This window comes from Salmo trutta, chromosome 1 (assembly GCF_901001165.1).
Source record: "Salmo trutta chromosome 1, fSalTru1.1, whole genome shotgun sequence".
Taxonomy (NCBI): domain Eukaryota; kingdom Metazoa; phylum Chordata; class Actinopteri; order Salmoniformes; family Salmonidae; genus Salmo; species Salmo trutta.
Window position 1 is genome coordinate 35626496 of NC_042957.1, and position 19169 is coordinate 35645664.

At 41.9% G+C, this 19169-nt stretch overlaps 2 protein-coding genes across 9 annotated transcripts in view; both read left to right on the forward strand.

Annotated features, from left to right (window-relative positions):
- mboat2b (membrane bound O-acyltransferase domain containing 2b) overlaps positions 1 to 9065 on the forward strand; it is a 66700-nt gene extending 57635 nt beyond the window's left edge. The window contains exons 9-13 of the mRNA XM_029754927.1: positions 680 to 783; positions 916 to 980; positions 2037 to 2169; positions 3688 to 3839; positions 7447 to 9065. Coding sequence (XP_029610787.1) covers positions 680 to 783; positions 916 to 980; positions 2037 to 2169; positions 3688 to 3839; positions 7447 to 7624 — 632 coding nt within the window. The 3' untranslated portion in view covers positions 7625 to 9065. The remainder of the gene's footprint in view (positions 1 to 679; positions 784 to 915; positions 981 to 2036; positions 2170 to 3687; positions 3840 to 7446) is intronic.
- A 6240-nt stretch (positions 9066 to 15305) lies between these two features.
- The window catches only part of kidins220b (kinase D-interacting substrate 220b), a 42457-nt gene continuing 38593 nt past the window's right edge, over positions 15306 to 19169 (forward strand). For 4 of the 8 annotated variants that reach the window (XM_029754938.1, XM_029754949.1, XM_029754935.1 and 1 more), the window contains exon 1: positions 15306 to 15492. The gene's annotated coding sequence lies outside the window, so the exon portion shown is untranslated. Of the gene's footprint in view, positions 15493 to 17740; positions 19146 to 19169 lie in introns of those variants that run through there. The other 4 variants (XM_029754957.1, XM_029754962.1, XM_029754968.1 and 1 more) reach the window with 2 other exon arrangements.

Below are 19169 nucleotides of genomic sequence, written 5' to 3' on the forward strand. Positions count from 1 at the left end.
AATCATGGAAGTGTTTGCAACAAGGTGTGCATGCGTGTGTTTGTTTGCAGCAAGGTGTGAGAGTATGGTGATAACAAGCAGGTAGAGGTGGGACTCACTCGGTGCTTCTCTGTACACACACACACACACACACACACACACACACACACACACACACACAGACACACACACAGAGAGAGAGAGAGAGAGAACGGATGCACGGCCTCATTGTCTTGTTGTTCCACACTGCCTTCTGCAGGAGCTCAAAGGAAAATGGTGCTTCACTTTACTGGTCATAAACATGATGTATAGCTCCTGTATTGTCCTGCACTTTGATATTAATACGCTGTTATTAGGATGATGGATGATCTGATGTTAATAACATAAATTAATGTCTATAATGATATTATCATCACTAATAAATGGTGCACTTTGTGGATGCAATACATCCCCTCTGAGCTGGGTTTCTCTCAAGGTTTCTTCCTAGTAGGGAGTTTTACCCGGCCACTGTGCTTTCACTTCTGCTTTGCTTGCTCTTTAGGGTCAAGGCCGGGTAACTGTTAAGCACTTTGTGACAACTGCTGATGTAAAGAAGGGCTTTATAAAATACAAGTGATTGATTGATGGATGACAGTGCAGATGGGACATGGGAGTGGATGGAGATGGTGTTTCTTAAAGTACGTGTTTTCATTCTGAACAGCCGATGCCATCAACAACGCAGCAGGCTTTGGGTTCAACGGATACACCAGCGACGGCTCACCACGTTGGGATCTCATCTCCAATCTGAGGATAATGGATATTGAGGTTCGATTTTTTTTTATTTTTTTTTTTTGTGCGCCATTGTCTTCATTCATGTCTCAGTATGTTTATCATAACTCTAATACAAGCTAAAGTTGCTGAGTATACTGATGTTTTCCTTCTCTCCCTTGGTTCCAGTTTGCCACCAGCTTTAAGATGTTCCTCGACAACTGGAATATACAGACGGCACATTGGCTCAAAAGGTACAGAGACAAAAGAAACCAGGCTTAGTCTGTAATTGGTAAAGACACAAAGTGTAATTTCAGGGATTTCTTTCTCTAATTATCAACACCAGCTTGCAGCCACATTGTACATAATATTTAAATACATTGTAATTACAGTTTAGGATTTATTCTTTAGGCTTTATGCCCTAAGTAACTTGTGGATGTGCCTATACCCATGGCACTGGGGACTTGTCTGTCTATGTAAAAGTTTGCCACCTAGTGGAATTTGTTAGCACTAACAGTAGTTTCCATTAACCCTATCAGTTCTGAGACGCCAGCAAAAATCGGCTTTTCATTTATCGGACTTTCATTTATCTGAATGTACAGCCCTCATATTTAGCCTCACAATGAAGTGTTTTAGCATTTTATTTTCAGCACAACCATGGCTACAAGTAGAACACAAAACAATTTGACATAAATAGTTGCATTCATGAGTTTTGTTGACATGTCACACACAAAAAAGTCTGCCAAAGCAAAAACATGACAAAAATGTATGAATCAATGTAGGTACAGAAATTGTTTGCTCTGTGAGAAATGAATATCCAGCTAGTCAGTGACAACTGTGTGGAGTTTGTGACCTCCACTATGTGAGTTTATTATAGTATTATAGACACTATGTACTGGGATTTCCAGTGATCTTCTATGTAGAAGCACCCCTTCTAACGACTCTTGTTTAGCCTGTGAGCTTGCTAGAGTAAAACATGCATGTTAAGAGTCTCAGCTTTTCATAGATGGCTTTTTAATAGTTTTTAGCTCAAACCATTCGGATTTTACAGATGTTTTTGTAAAAAGATCCGGCCCCGGGCCCCTTCAGGATCCGCCCTTGTTTTATTAACACAGCTCTAGCTGTGTTAATCACATAGACTAATGGTTGGTATCAATGGATGCAGATGAAATAGAAATCCATAGAACCTGTGCTCTCTCTCTCTCTGTGTGTGTGTGTGTGTGTGTGTGTGTGTGTGTGTGTGTGTGTGTGTGTGTGTGTGTGTGTGTGTGTGTGTGTGTGTGTGTGTGTGTGTGTGTGCGCGTGCACAGGGTGTGTTACGAGCGCTGTCCCTACAACCCCACGGCGGCTACCTTCATCCTGTCGGCCATGTGGCACGGAGCCTATCCTGGATACTACCTCACCTTCCTCACCGGCATTGTGGTCACACTGGCTGCACGCGCTGTGAGTACTGTCTCTGTATCTCTCTCTCTCTCTCTCTCTCTCTCTCTCGCTCTGTCTGTCTGTCTGTGTCTCTCTCTCCAAAACAAACAAACCTCTCTCTCTGTGTCTCTTTATGTTTCTCCCTTTCTCTGTATATCTCTCATTTTCCATATCTCCCTCTTCTAAAACTAACACTGACACTCAGACACAGGTCGGCCTATCTCTCACTGTAGTCTGTTTCTGTCGAGACTCATTAAGCCCTAAACTTTCAAAGGCACCGATTTAAAAAATAAAAATAAAATAAATAAAAATAATAATAAAAAAAATTAAAAAATGTGATTCACCGTACCCACTTAAACAAATAACTTTTTTTTTTTCTTATGTCAATGACTTCAGCTATCACCATAGATATCCTGATGGCCCTTTCGTTCCCATTAGAGATAAGACAAAAAGCCACGTTCATCCTGATGATTCTTTATTTCTGCATCATCAGTGTGGGTTAGGGGATCAGTTATAGTTAGTCCACCATGGAGACTCTGTGCTCTGAAGGCGTAGCCTGAATGAAGTAGCGTATTTATTACAGACTGGATCTGCATCCCAAATGGCACCCTATTCCTTAGTGTAATACTTTTGACCAGAGCCCTGGTCCCTATGGGTGTACAAAACATTAGGAACACCTGCTCTTTCCATGACATAGCTTTCACCTCCTCAGTCTATGATCCCTTATTGATGTCACTTATTAAATCCACTTCAATCAGTGGAGATGAAGGGTAGGAGACAGTTTTAAAGAAGGATTTTGAATATGGTAGTAGGTGCCAGGCACACCTGTACTGTATGTCAAGAATTGCAACGCTGCTGGTTGCGTTCAACAGTTTCCCGTGTGTTTCATGAATGGTCCACCATTCAAAGGACATCCAGCCAACATGACACAACTGTGGGAAGCATTGGAGTCAACATGAGCCAGCATCCCTGTGGAACGCTTTCGACAGCTTGTAGAGTCCATGCCCCGACGAATTGAGACTGTTCTGAGAGCAAAAAGCAACTCAATATTAGGAAGGTGTTCCTAATGTTTTGTACGATGTGTGTAGGGAGTAGGGTGGCATTTGGGACATATCCTGGGTCCAGCTGGTAGACTGCACAGATAACAAGCCAGCCAGACAGATGGAGAGCAGACAGGGCAGGAATCAGGCTAATGGAGCATCACCTGAGTCACTTTGAGACTCAGCGAGGCAGATGACCGCTGATGGAGGAGCCGAGAGAGAAAGTCCAGTTGAAAACTTGACTCTTGGGTGCATCCCAAATTGTACACTACTCCCTATATAGTGCACTACTTCTAACCAGGGCCCATGCACTATAAAGGGAATAGGGTTCCATTCAGGACGCATCCTTAGATATGGGAAATGTGAACTTGGCAAGGGAGAGAGAAAGAGAGAGAGTTAAGGGCAGAGCAGCAGATTTAGAAGGGTCGTTTATACATTTTGTCTCACTTCTTCTTTTGCTCCACTGAATTCATTGTTTTGGTTCTTTTTTTCTCTCTAGATGAGACACAACGTGAGGCCACACTTCTTGGGCTCGCCGTCACACAAGCTAGTGTATGATGTGATCACGTGGGCGGGCACCCAGATTGCCATTTGTTACACTGTGGTGCCTTTTGTGCTGCTGTCTGTCGGGCCCTCTATGAAGTTCTACAGGTGAGTGGCGAAACTATGTCTGCATCCTACAGTTGAAGTCGGAAGTTTACATACACCTTAGCCAAATACATTTAAACTGAGTTTTTCCACAATTTCTGACATTTAATCCTAGTAAAAATTCCCTGTCTTAGGTCAGTTAGGATCGCCTCTTTATTTTAAGAATGTGAAATGTCTGAATAATAGTAGAGAGAATGATTTATTTCAGCTTTTATTTCTTTCATGACATTCCCAGTGGGTCAGAAGTTTACATACAGTCTATTAGTATTTGGTAGCATTGCCTTTAACTTGGGTCAAACGTTTCGGGTAGCCTTCCACAAGCTCCCCACAATAAGTTGGGGGAATTTTGGCCCATTCCTCCTGACAGAGCTGGTGTAACTGAGTCAGGTTTGTAGGCCTTCTTGCTCGCACACGCTTTTTCAGTTCTGCCCACAAATGTTCTATAGGGTTGAGGTCAGGGCTTTGTGATGGCCACTTCAATACCTTGACTTGGTTGTCCTTAAGCCATTTTGTCACAACTTTGGAAGTATGCTTGGGGTCTTTGTCCATTTGGAAGACCCATTTGCGACCAAGCTTAAACTTCCTGACTGATGTCTTGAGATGTTTCTTCAATATATCCACCTAATTTTCCTACCCCATGAAGCCATCTATTTTGTGAAGTGCACCAGTCCCTCCTGCAGCAAAGCACCCCCAACACATGATGCTGCCACCCCCGTGCTTCACGGTTGGGATGGTGTTCTTCGGCTTGCAAGCCTCCCCCTTTTTCCTCCAAACACAACGATGGTCATTATGGCCAAACGGTTCTATTTTTGTTTCATCAGACGAGAGGACATTTCTCCAAAAAGTACGATCTTCTTCCCCATGTGCAGTTGCAAACCGTAGTCAGGCTTTTTATGGCGGTTTTGGAGCAGTGGCTTCTTCCTTGCTGAGCGGCCTTTCAGTTTATGTCGATATAGGACTCGTTTTACTGTGGAAATAGATACTTTTGTACCTGTTTCCTCCAGCATCTTCACAAGGTCCTTTGCTGTTGTTCTGGGATTGATTTGCGCTTTTTGCACCAAAGTACGTTTATCTCTAGGAGACAGAACGCGTCTCCTTCCTGAGCGATATGACGGCTGCGTGGTCTCATGGTGTTTATACTTGCACACTATTGTTTGTAAAGATGAATGTGGTACCTTCAGGCATTTGGAAATTGCTCCCAAGGATGAAGCAGACTTGTGGAGGTCTACAATTTTTTTTCTGAGGTCTTGGCTGATTTCTTTTGATTTTCACATCATGTCAAGGTAGGCCTTGAAATATATACGCAGGTACACCTCCAATTGATCCAAATTATGTCAATTAGCCTATCAGAAGCTTCTAAAGCCATGAAATCATTTTCTGGAATTTTCCAAGCTGTTTAAAGGTCAACTTAGTGTATGTGAACTTCTGACCCACTGGAATTGTGATACAGTGAATTTTAAGTGAAATAATATGTCTGTAAACAATTGTTGTAAAAATGACTTGGGTCATGCACAAAGTAGACGTCCTAACCGACTTGCCAAAACTATAGTTTGTTAACAAGAAATTTGTGGAGTGGTTGAAAAACGACTTTTAATGACTCCAACCTAAGTGTATGTAAACTTCCGACTTCAACTGTAAATGGCATCCTATAGGGCTCTGGTCAAAGTAGTGCACTCTATAGGGAATAGGGTGCCGTGTGGTACACATCCAGAGAACAGTACTTTACCTCAAGTCTAAAAAAGTATTCATAGTTTAACCTTGGATGGAAGTGCAAGAACAATTGTGTTTTTATCTAAAACTAACCAACAGGCTAATTTATCGCTGAAATGTAGAGGACTGTTAGTCCTTCTGACAGACATACACTGAACAAAAATATAAATGCAACACGTAAATGCAACATGTAAAGTGTTGGTCCCATGTTTCATGAGCTGAAATAAAAGATCCCAGAAATGTTCCATATGCACAAAAACCTTATTTCTCTAAAATGCAAATTTGTTTACATCCCTGTTAGTTAGCGTTTCTCCTTTCCCAACATAATCCATCCACCTGAAAGGTGTGGTATATCAAGAAGCTGATTAAACCGCATGATCATTACACATTTGCACCCTGTGCTGGAGACAATAAAAGGCTACTCTGAAATGTGCGGTTTTGTCACACAACACAATGCCACAGATGACTCAACTTTTGATGTAGCGTGCAATTTGCATGCTGACTGCAGGAATGTCCACCAGAGTTGTTGTTCATTTCTCTACCATAAGCAGCCTCCAACAGAGTTTTAGATCATTTGCCAGTACGTCCACCCGGCCTCCAACCGCAGACCAAATGTAACCACGCCAGCCCAGGACCTCCACATCTGGCTTCTTCACCTGCAGGATATTCTGAGACCAGCCACCCGGACAGCTGATTAAACTGTGGGTTTGCACAACCAAAGAATTTCTGCACAAAATGTCAAAAACTGTCTCAAGAAGCTAATCTACGTGCTTGTTGTCCTCACCAGCGTCTTGACCTGACTGCAGTTCGACATTGTAATCGATTTCAGTGGGCAAATGCTCACTTTCGATGACCACTGGCACCCCAGGGGAAGTGTGCTCTTCATTGATGAATCCCTGTATCAACTGTACCGGGCAGACAGCGTGTATGGCGTTGTGTTGGCGAGTGGTTTGCTGATGTCAACGTTGTGAACAGAGTGCCCCATGGTGGCGGTTGGGTTATGATTTGGGCAGGCATAAGCTACAGACAACAAACACAATTGCATTTTATCTATGGCAATTTCAATGCACAGAGATATTGTGACGAGATCCTGAGGCCCATTGTCGTGACATTCATCCGCCGCCATAACTTGGCCCCACACGGCCCCATGTCGCAAGGATCTGTACACAATTCCTGGAAGCTGAAAATGTCCCAGTTCTTCCATGGCTCGCATTCTCACCAGACATGTCACCCATTGAGCATGTTTGGGATGTTCCGGAGCGACGTGTATGACAGCGTGTTCCAGTTACCGCTAATCTCCAGCAACTTCGCACTGACATTGAAAAGGAGTGGTACAACGTTCCACAGGCCACAATCAACAGCCTGATCAACTTTATGCAAAGGAGATGTGTTGCGCAGCATGAGGCAAATGGTGGTCACACCAGATACTAACTGGTTTGCTTATCCACGCCCCTACCTTTTTTTTAAGGTATCTGTGACCAACCGATGCATATCTGTATTTCCAATCATGTGAAATGCATAGATTAGGGCCTAATGAATGCATTTCAATTGACTGATTTCCTTTTAAGAACTGTAACTTAGTGAAATATTAGAAATTGTTGCATTTTAGATTTTTGTTCAGTGAATATATAATACGAATAGAGCTAGCAAGCTCTAGAGAGATTAGATGTTTGATATTTGAAAATAGTCGAGGGCATTAAACACATTTGATGTTGACAATAATCTTCCTTACACAGTAGCTCTTTGTTCCCTTTCTGAGAAGTTGAATGAACTTGTTGTGATAGTTGATGTGAACTTTCGGTGTACAACACCAAGAGAAATTCCTTGCAATATTTGTTGTAAGTTGTCAAATTCTGATTCTTATATTGATCCCTAAATCATCCCACCTCTCCCCTCCCAGGTCCTGGTACTTCAGCGTCCACATCGGCTGTGTTCTCCTGGCCGTAGCCCTGCCAGTCAAGCCCCGACACCTGCGCCTGAAGGGGCAGCAGAAAGGCCTGCATCTGGCCCCCATCCTCTCCCACCTGGACTCCACCTCCACAGACAGCAACTGCAACCAGAAGACCAAGGCCACATGAAGCAGAACCAGGCCAGCTAACGGTGCACACACAGAGAGACTAGCACCGAGGACTGCAGGGGACTGTCCAAAACTGTATTAAATCCACTTATAAAGAGAGCGAGCGAGGTGGACAGAGGAGTAGATTCTAACAAACAAACTCTGACAAACCTGACCAACCTGCCTCTGTTTGTCTGTGTTTTGGAGTGGGATGATGATTCTCATTCAGTCACATGGCACTGAGACAACCACACCATGGAGGGATGGATGTATGGCTTTGGGATATGTCCAAAATGGCACCCTATTCCCTATTTAGTGCACTTCAAAGGGAATAGGGTGGGATGCAACTCTACTGTATTATGATGACTTGTGTCTGGGGCGGAGTGGGATGGATGGGTCCCGATGATGAAATGCCAGTATGTACTATTACTGTATTATGGGAGTATGCAGACTTGCCTTATACCCTTTGTCTCTTTCTCCACAATCTTTTTTTTATTATTTTTTTTAGCTTTTGTGTATCCTTCTCACATTGGATATTGTCTGGGCTGTGTTTCTCACTTGAGGTGAACAGGTTTTAGATTCAGGTGGGCGAGATTGAAGTGTTCTTTCAGTTAACGGTGACAAATTTGTGTTTTAGTCCTGGTGAAAAGCAAATGTAAGTTAACTTCTCTACGATACAGGAAGTTAGAAGAATTAAAGAGAAGGAAGACAAGATAGCAGTGTCCTCAATGTCTTTTTACATGATATGATTCATACTCTCAACATGGAATGTGTCCAAATTTCACCCCTTTCCCTACATACAGTAGTACAGTTATTTTGACCAAAGCCCTAAGGGCCCTGGTCAAAAGTAGTGCACTATTTAGGGAAATGGTGACATCCAAGGACTTACTCCAGACTGTTTGCTTTTACTGAGTGATGTTATGGGCTGACTTCAATGCCACTGCTGTTTTATTCAGTTAAGTCATTGTACGCTTTTTACATAACGGCAGCAAGAGTAGTTACTAACTCCTACTTATTCATGATTTATGTGTGTCAGTAGTGTGAGAGGCAAGATGGTCTAGTATTTCCATGTGTAGAGGTCAATGTTTGTCATTTCATGTACTTGTTATTTATGTGATTCCAATGGACTTGTGGTATGTTCGACAAAGGTGAAAAGGTGGTGTTAAGGTAAGAAAATCAACCTGACATACTGTTAAGTTGGAGATGAAAGGGACAACATTACAGTATTTATGAATACTCCTCTTCTTCAGATAGTTCGGATTCTATTTTCATTACAGGGGGAAGTGAAAAATAAACCTACTTCTTGAGTCTATTGTGAGTTAACTATGGTAATTGTGAGAAACCTTTGCTTGGGGCCCTGGAGAAAGGAGAATGGTACACTCATCATAACCAACCGCGCTACTTGTTCATGTGGATGGTTTGTTTTTGGATATGATGTGATTAAAAGATTGATCTTTTCGCAACTTGACATAGTAAGTGTGATATGTAAAAGGAAAAGTAATAACTGTGGTGTAATTGTTCTTATTACACAGGAGAACCTCGTCTCAAGGCTCAATTGCTACCGTATAGGTTCGACAGAGAGAGCTGACTGGTGGACAAGATTACTGAGCAGGGCATGATTGAAAAAAAATACTTAACAATCCCCAATTTACAACCTACAAGGCTGAATTTACAAGTCAAAGACATTGTATTTGTTTTGGGGAAACCTTTTTTGTTTACTTCCTGACAGCACTGTTTGATTGGCTAGAGTATTACCTCAACATAGGCCACTGTAGGTGGGTCTAGTTAAGGGCCAGTATTAGTCCTACTGCTAGCAGGTAAACCAAGTCAGAGCTCAGAAATGTAGGCCTATAGCTTTTCACAGGCACCTGCTTCTGTGTCAGTAACCACGTTTCCATCCAGTTTTTATGGAAGTAAAGTCATACCCTATAAAAATCACGACAGCTGTGATGGAAACAGGAAGGTATGGTACAATTTTAGAAATGCAGACGGATCATTTTTATCGTTCGACATGGTGGGATCTTTTTGTGTCTCAAATTAATTATGCGAGAAATGGCGGTGGAAACACCTTTATGCGCAAATATTGATATAATAAGCATCATATCGAAGTAAACTTGGAATCACATGATGATATGGTGTGTGTGGTCCTCCCACTACGATTTGGGATATCATGCAGTTTATCAGGCTACTGATGAAATAAATGATGATGGATTTCACGGTGATCATAATGATCATTTCCAATAAATATCGAGGGCCTTATTCTGGTGCCATGATGATCGATTCTTGACTGCCGTTTGACAAATACAGATATTTTCGCTTTTGTCCATAATATCATGTAGACGAGTCTACCCGCACAGCATACCCGCAGCTGTATCTGCGAGTTTGGGCTTCAAGCGCACGTGTCAAATCCACAGTAGGCACATTTGTTATTTAACGCAACAGTTTTTGTGATAAAAATATTGGTAAAGTTTACAATGTGATGGAAACATACTGAACTTTAGATTTTTGAAAACGTAAGGGAAAATTACATTTTGTGTGCAATGCTTCATTGCGCTCTGGTTTTAATCTGTAACAAAAATATGAAAAATGCGCATATTATGCGGATTATTACGAAAATCCAGAGAGAACCTATCAATACAAAAGTAATTCCCTCATTATGTAGATATCACAATTGATTTATCTCATCATCAGGACATAACAATGTGTTTTGTCGAGATCACAAGATCATTTTCTGATGATCATGACATAAAAAAGTTGTTTTGTCGAGATAAAGATACACTATAACTAGGAGTGGAAAATTGATTGACAGTATGGCTTAGTCGGCAGAGGCTACGGTGGATCAGCATACATTTTTATTCATTGCTACACTAAGGGATGGTACATTTCATGTTAACATCATTATTTTTGTTTGGAGCTCATTATCAGTTTATAAATTAGAATGTAAGCAAGCTAAACGTCCCTTAACTTGAGCTAAGAGCTCATGCGGCATTTAAACCCTGAATGATGCCTGACAGGCAGCCCTGTCTCCTAGGCTGTGTGCCACCCCCAAGACCACAGCCAATGCATGCAAGCAACAACGTAGCTAACTTGGCTAGTCTTGTGAGCGAGCTAGCTAGCTTGTTATCTATGCTGGTTATTAGCTTGCATAACTGTTATGTATTCACTGAGTGTACAAAATATTAGGAACACCTTCCTAATGTCTGTGTAATTGGGACACTTCATGATTTATGGATAATAGCATATTTACAGAGTGGGGGAGATCCATTCCTAACAGGCTGATTAGATTTAATTTCAGCTTTGGAGCTTGATCAGATTCAATAGCAGCCTCAGAGGTTGATAAGTCAGGATTCTGCCTTGAAGGCAGTTTCATAGGTAAGCTCCTTGCAGGCAGATTAGCAGTCAGTCAGGGCATTATGTACAGTCATGGCCAAAAGTTTTGAGAATGACACAAATATTAATTTCCACAAAGTTTACTGCTTCAGTATCTTTAGATATTTTTTTACAATGGAATACTGAAGTGTAATTACAAGCATTTCATAAGTGTCAAAGGCTTTTATTGACAATTACATGAAGTTGATGCAAAGAGTCAATATTTGCAGTGTTGACCCTTCTTTTTCAAGACCTCTGCAATCCGCCCTGGCATGCTGTCAATTAACTTCTGGGCCACATCCTGACTGATGGCAGCCAATTCTTGCATAATCAATGCTTGGAGTTTGTCAGAATTTGTGGGGTTTTGTTTGTCCACCCGCCTCTTGAGGTTTGACCACAAATTCTCAATGGGATTAAGGTCTGGAGAGTTTCCTGGCCATGGACCCAAAATATTGATGTTTTGTTCCCCCGAGCCACTTAGTTATCACTTTTGCCTTATGGCAAGGTGCTCCATCATGCTGGAAAATGCATTGTTCATCACCAAACTGTTCCTGGATGGTTAGGAGAAGTTGCTCTCGGAGGATGTGTTGGTACCATTCTTTATTCATGGCTGTGTTCTTAGGCAAAATTGTGAGTGAGCCCACTCCCTTGGCTGAGAAGCAACCCCACACATGAAATTACTGTTGGCATGACACAGGATTGATGGTAGCGCCCACCTTGTCTTCTCCGGACAAGCTTTTTTCTGGATGCCCCAAACAATCGGAAAGGGGATTCATCAGAGAAAATGACTTTACCCCAGTCCTCAGCAGTCCAATCCCTGTACCTTTTTGCAGAATATCAGTCTGTCCCTGATGTTTTTCCTGGAGAGAAGTGGCTTCTTTGCTGCCCTTCTTGACACCGGCCATCCTCCAAAAGTCTTCACCTCACTGTGCGTGCAGATGCACTCACACCTGCCTGCTGCCATTCCTGAGCAAGCTCTGTACTGGTGGTGCCCCGATCCCGCAGCTGAATCAACTTTAGGAGACGGTCCTGGCGCTTGCTGGACTTTCTTGGGCGCCCTGAAGCCTTCCCCACAAAAATTTAACCGCTTTCCTTGAAGTTCTTGATGATCAGATAAATGGTTAATTTAGGTGCAATCTTACTGGCAGCAATATCCTTGCCTGTGAAGCCCTTTTTGTGCAAAGCAATGATGACGGCACGTGTTTCCTTGCAGGTAACTATGGTTGACAGAGGAAGAACAATGATTCCAAGGACCACCCTACTTTTGAAGCTTCCAGTCTGTTATTTGAACTCAATCAGCATGACAGAGTAATCTCCAGCCTTGTCCTCGTCAACACTCATTCCTGTGTTAACGAGAGAACCACTGACATGATGTCAGCTGGTCCTTTTGTGGCAGGGCTGAAATGCAGTGGAAATGTTTTTTGGGGGGATTCAGTTCATTTGCATGGCAAAGAGGGACTTTGCAATTAATTGCAATTCATCTGATCACTCTTCATAACATTCTGAAGTATATGCAAATTGCCATCATACAAACTGAGGCAGCAGACTTTGTGAAAATTAATATTTGTGTCATTCTCAAAACTTTTGACTGTATATGATCAAGAGTGGGTGTGCTGTATTCCTGGCAGGCTGATCAGATTCAATGGCAGCCTAAGAGGCTGATAAGTCCGGATGCTGCCTTGTAGGCTGTCTGCAAGAAGCTTTACCTATGAAACAGCCTGCCAGGAATAAAGCTCACCCTCTGTTCAGATATGTATCTGCCTATAAAGCACTTTGACAGGTAATCTGCCTGCAAGGAACCTTACCTATGAAACAGCCTACAGGGAAGCATTCTGATTTATCAGCCTCTAGGGTGTTCACCAATAAAATTATAAATTAATTGAAGGTTTATACAAATATGTCCATTCAATAGAGAATTCTGTCAGAAAAACAATAGTCAAACCCCATGTCTCTCCCATATGGTGCAAACGTTACAGACAATTTAATCTGAGAATTTAGCATGTTTAGAGTGAACGGAATGTCATCATAGGTGTAACTGATGTGAAATGGCTAGTTAGTTAGCGGTGGTGCGCACTAATAGCGTTTCAATCGGGTGTCGTCACTCGCTCTGAGACCTGAAGTAGTTGTTCCCCTTGCTCTGCAAGGGCCGCGGCTTTTGTGGAGAGATGGGTAACGATGCTTCGAGGGTGACTGTTGTCTGTGTGCAGAGGGTCCCTGGTTCGAGCCCAGGTAGGGGCGAGGAGAGGGACGGAAGCTATACTGTTACATAGGCACGATCAAAAAGTGGTCACTGGTCAACAGAACTCTGACATGCTGCTCTGTAGCAGAACGGCACTAACTTTGAAAGTGGTGGTGGCAGGTTCGTGAGTGAAAACATGGTCATTTTCTAAATGAAATCTGCTGAATACAAAACTAAATAAGGATAAAATATATTTATTTACAAAGCTAAGAGACTGAATTTCAATATCCACCCTTCGCGAAGACAATCTGTTCCTGTTTTTGTGCATTTCTGAGTCTTTCCCTTTAAATCACCATAGAAACAGCCCCTCTCAACAGAGATGAATCGCCAATATAGGCAATGAATATAGCCAGTATAGGCCATCACTAGCACCTTAGAAGCTGCTGCCCTATATACATAGACTTGAAATCACAGGCCACTTTAATAATGTTTACATATTTTGCACTACTCATCTCATATGAATATACTGTATTCTATTCTACTGTATTTTAGTCTATGCCGCTCCGACATTACTTAATTTCTGTGTATTGTTGTTAAATTGTTAGATATTACTTGTTAGATATTACTGCACTGTTGGAGCTAGAATCACAAGCATTTTGCTACACAAAAACATCTGCTAAACATGTGTACGCACCAATAAAATTAAATTTGATTTGAAAGCCAAGGATCTGGAGGTGAAAATGGTGAAGATATCAAGTTGATTTTGATTAGTCCAACCAGTGAAAACACCTCCAAATAGTACCAGCTCACAATGGCAAATATGGAAGAGCGACAACCAAGAGTGGCACTGTCTAAACTAGCAACCGGCACAGCAAATTAACGTTCTTATTTCATCGACACTGTCAAGTACAAGTATATTAAGGTTATAATATTGTAGAGAACAATCTAATGATTCATTCTATGTAATTTATAAAGACTTAAGGCAAAGAAAACTACGTTTTGACATTCACTTCGTAGCACACTCTTGAATGTTTCTCTACATTGTACAGCAGTGAGTGACTGCCCAACAACCCCTGAGGATGAAATGTAATCTGATCAGCCTGTCTGGAATGGAGCTCACTCACCGTAAATGTAAATATTACCCACAAAACATGGTGTCCCTTAAAATGATACACATATAAGTTATGCAAACTAACAACCAGCATAGCTGACAAGACTATCTAGCTAACTAGCTAGCACACAAGACTAGCCAAGTTAGCTGCGATTGGCTGTGGTTTTGGGTGCTGCACACAGCCTTGGAGACAGCGCTGCCTGTCAGGCATGTTCAGGGCTTAATGCCCCACGAGCACATTGCGATAATTGCAAACACAGGGCTCCTTGATGAGGTGGTTATCGTGCAACTGAACAAGTGCTACTTTTGATTATCTCGTGATCTCGACAAAAACATTTTGTTGTCATGATCACGAGAAAATTGTGATATTTTGTTATGTAGTGATCATGAGAAAAATAAATGGTGATCTCGACATAACAAGGGACATGTACATTTTTATTCATATGCCCTCTCTTCACTTCCATAGATTCTAGAATATTTGCATGAAAATCTGTCGCCAATTGGATGGAAACCTAGCCATAGTCAGTGTAGGTCATCAGAAGCTATTGAATATTTCTGCCAGGTGAATAAACCTATACACTGCCTTCAGATACCATTGATTAATGCTGCTATCTAGCCGATACCTAGGCTAGCTGCTACCCAGGCTATAGCAGCATAGCAGCTCTCAGCACATGCCCTTTACTCTCCTCATAAAATGTTGGACTTTGACCCAACATAAAATAATAACCATTAATTAGTCAGCCAGGTAAAACGTGTTATTTCCCTCACAACACAACTGCAGCTCCTTCGTAAATCAGGGTCGAGAATGAATGTGAAACCAAAAAAAATTGAATTTATGAGAGCGATAACCTGAAATGTGTAACACATCCACAACACACACACACAAAAAGCTTTGACATAATATAAAATATTTCCTAGTCAGTTAATAAAATGTGATCATGTTTGAAGTTGCAGTTTTAGTAAATGGCAAATTCAGCTTGTACAGTAGCGACCCCGCATCTTTCCAACATGTTCTTCTCAGAGCTCCCATACGTCACAGGTTTGTAGGCGGGGAGGATGAGTTTGACGAACAGTGAGGAAACCACCCTGACGTGCTGTTTTTCTGGTCCACTAAAATGGCTGTTGTCGAGGATGGGGAATAAATAGCCCGTGAGCCTTCACACGCCTATCAATCGAGGATTGAGACGACAACACCGAAGTGTGGAACATTTCTAGTCATTTTACTCCAGAGGTATGTGACTGAGAATCGCCATTTCTCACGTATGGGCATCAAAAATGCGTCCTCCCTTTGATCGATGCCGTTTGATTGACAGCTCGAGCAGGTCAGAACGTTCTCTTGTTTGAGATCTGGCCGTTTAGCAAATGTCATAGTCGCTATCAAACAAATGTTATCAACTAATTATGGTCATTGACATTTAAAAAAAAATACAGCAGTCAATAATGGTCGTAGTCAGGAACGAAAAGCTAGCTATTTCTTTTATTTTAATAGACGTTACCGCGAGAACGCGCTAAGCTACCATTCGATGGTCTAGGTAGTTAACGTTAACATTCGATAGGGATAAATGGATAGTTTCGAGATACACTCGATCTAAATGTTGTTGGAAATTGAAATTAGCTAGCCCCTATTGGTCGAACGAGTCATTTTTTATACATCCTGATGATGATGATGATGAGTTTAGTAGCCGGATGCATCGTATCAATACAACAAGTGGTGTCGCACATAAACATTGCATCATTTATGTAAATCTCTCATTTCAAAACCTAGCGTTATTATTTTAAGTTATTTTGAAGTACCATCCAAGCTTATGTCATTCCTCTATGACTACTTTGAAATACTTTTGCTTTCGGGACAGAGAAGCACAAAACATAAGTAGATACAGCATAGTCTCAACATACAGAGACACTGCTATAGTTTAAATGTTCAAGATTCATATTTATAGACGAGCCCGGCGTTCACATCAGCCAATTCGGATCTTTTTTCGACTATTTGGTCTTTTGACCAATCACATCAGATCTTTTCACATCAGATCTTTTTGTGAGCTGAATATGTAGCGAGGGCCAGCCGACTATAGCATACAGGTCGCAGTGGTGGGTGGTATAAAGTGATTTGGTAACAAAACGGATGGCACTGTGATAGACTGCATCCAGTTTGCTGAGTAGAGTGTTGGAAGCTATTTTGTAGATGACATCTCCGAAGTCGAGGATCGGTAGGATAGTCAGTTTTACGAGGTTAAGTTTGGCGGCGTGAGTGAAGGAGGCTTTGTTGCGAAATAGAAAGCCGATTCTAGATTTGATTTTGGATTGGAGATGTTTAATATGAGTCTGGAAGGAGAGTTTACAGTCTAACCAGACACCTAGGTATTTGTAGTTGTCCACATATTCTAAGTCAGAACCGTCCAGGGTGGTGATGCTAGTCGGGCGGGCAGGTGCGGGCAGCGAACGGTTGAAGAGCATGCATTTGGTTTTACTAGCGTTTAAGAGCAGTTGGAGGCCACGGAAGGAGTGTTGTATGTTATTGAAGCTCGTCTGGAGGTTTGTTAGCACAGTGTCCAAGGAAGGGCCAGAAGTATACAGAATGGTGTCGTCTGCGTAGAGGTGGATCAGGGAATCGCCCGCAGCAAGAGCGACACCATTGATATAGACCAATAAGTAAAACATGTTTTATCAGAATTGGGCTGCCAGTTTAAAAGCAGCCATATTCCAGCCGCATTCCTTCTATATTGTCCAGAGGTCTCATTTAGAGCACCAATCAATCTCAATTAAAATCTGCGTTTAAACCATTTCACCTGTATTTTATATTGAAAGGCAAGTGTGTTTTTTTCCATCATAGAGGGATCAGGGGTATGCAACTATGTTTTTACTTAACATAACATGTAACACATTCGGCAGAAAATAGCTTCATTTTTATCAGATGACAACATAAGTGCAACGGAATTTGGCTATCAGACACACATAAGTTTGCTTACAGTGAAAAAGGAAGGTTTTTTTTATCATAGAAAGAAAATGGGCAGCTACATTTCCTAATGCTTTTAAGTTCATCCATTTGACCAGAAACATGTAGGCTAGACTGAGAAAAGTAGCGAGAGAGAAGTGCAGCAAGATATTTCTTATGCATTTAATCATTTTTTGTTGTTGCTTGAAATGCATAATTCTGCTTTTAACACAAACCCTTATCATCTGCATACCACAGATACTGTACTATGTCTTACATATTCCATTTAGGGCTATTGTGTAACGATGCGCGCTGAGAGTCGGGAAGCAAGTTCAGGGAGTGCGTGTTTTAATAAATAAACGCAACGTAAAACAAAACAAGAAACACTAACAGCACACAGACATAATACAGAAACAATGACGCCTGGGGAAGGAACCAAAGGGAGTGACATATATAGGGAAGGTAATCAGGGAGGTGATGGAGTCCAGATGAGTCTGAAGACACGCAGGTGCGCGTAACGATGGTGACAGGTGTGCAGCCATAACGAGCAGCCTTGTGACCTAGAGTCCGGAGAGGGAGCACACGTGACATATAGGCTATTCGTTGTATACCACAGATGGACAGGAAGGTCTTAACGGTTCAAACCATCCTCACAACTAGGCCTACATCATAGTATTGAAGTTACCAACTGATGATGTAATAAGGGCGTTATACAATACATTTGATTGATTGATATTATACTCTCTAGGTCAGTGGTGCCACTGGCCTATATTGGGCCTGTTTTCTCCACTGTGCACTGTCCTCTGAGCATGTGCCAGAGAGGCTGAGTGGTATCTCATCCTCATACATAATTCAATATCAGCAGCCACAGCCAGGGAGAATAGCCTAGTCAATAGGTCTAGCCAGGACCGCTGTGTGCGGAGACAAAAGTTACAGAGCGAAACGAGAGTAGCCAAAAATAACCCACATAAGAGAACAGTAGGCCTGTTATTCCCATAGATAAGATTGCACAGTTGTAACAGTGTAATAAATTGTGCCTTATCTTCTGTCTGTGTGCGACAGCCGACAGGTTAATGGTATTGGCAGCAATGCAGCACACGGTGATGCGTTTTGATGTTTTGCTGGCTGCCTTGCCTCCATTTTCTATTCTTTGTGTCTGCTTTCAGCTGTTGTGTTACTGTTGCTGCAACAGGCCCTGGGTGTTGTGTGGTGGAATGCTGGAGGGTGTTTGTGTGTGAGAATGCTGGAGGGCTTGTGCTGTGCTCTCTCTGTGGTGATCGAAGGAATGCTTTTTTTTATTGGCTGTCAGCCTGCCAGCAGGGCTGGTTAATCTAGTAATTGTTTCATGTCATACAGAATGGGTTTATTTTTGAGCCTTGATTAAGTGCGCCCTGCCATGAATGTTAAGGTTACATTGTACACTGTAGGCTTGGCTGGCTGAATTGTAAGCTAAACTGTCTGCATTTGTCTGTATTGTGTCGGATAGGAATATAGTTAGTGTAATAAAACTGACCAGTTTTATGGAGAGAGTACATTATGGATAGCGCTGGCACAATTACCGAATAACCGTGTAACAACGGTTATGGATGAAGACCGTCATGAAAATAAAATAAACATCATAACCCTTAAAAAAGAAAATGCTGACTGCAAAAATTCGCTAATTGACATAAGACAAAAAAATGCTCATTGATGTCAATTTGATATAAGCTGTACTCATCTAGACATGACTGCAGTCAGGAGCAGAGGAGAGGTAACCGCTGTTCCCACGGTTGTTACAGAGACCGCTGTCATTTGGCTGGCCAGTTACCGTCATCCAGAATTCGATGACCGTCACAGCCCTAATTATGCATGATGATTAATAAACTTGTGTTAATGGTTAGGCCAGGAAGATACATCACTTAGGCCTGTTGCCTACCTAGCCTAATGTCTTCCCCAAAGAGCCTGTGAATAGGGTAAGTTGGTTTTCATTGATATAT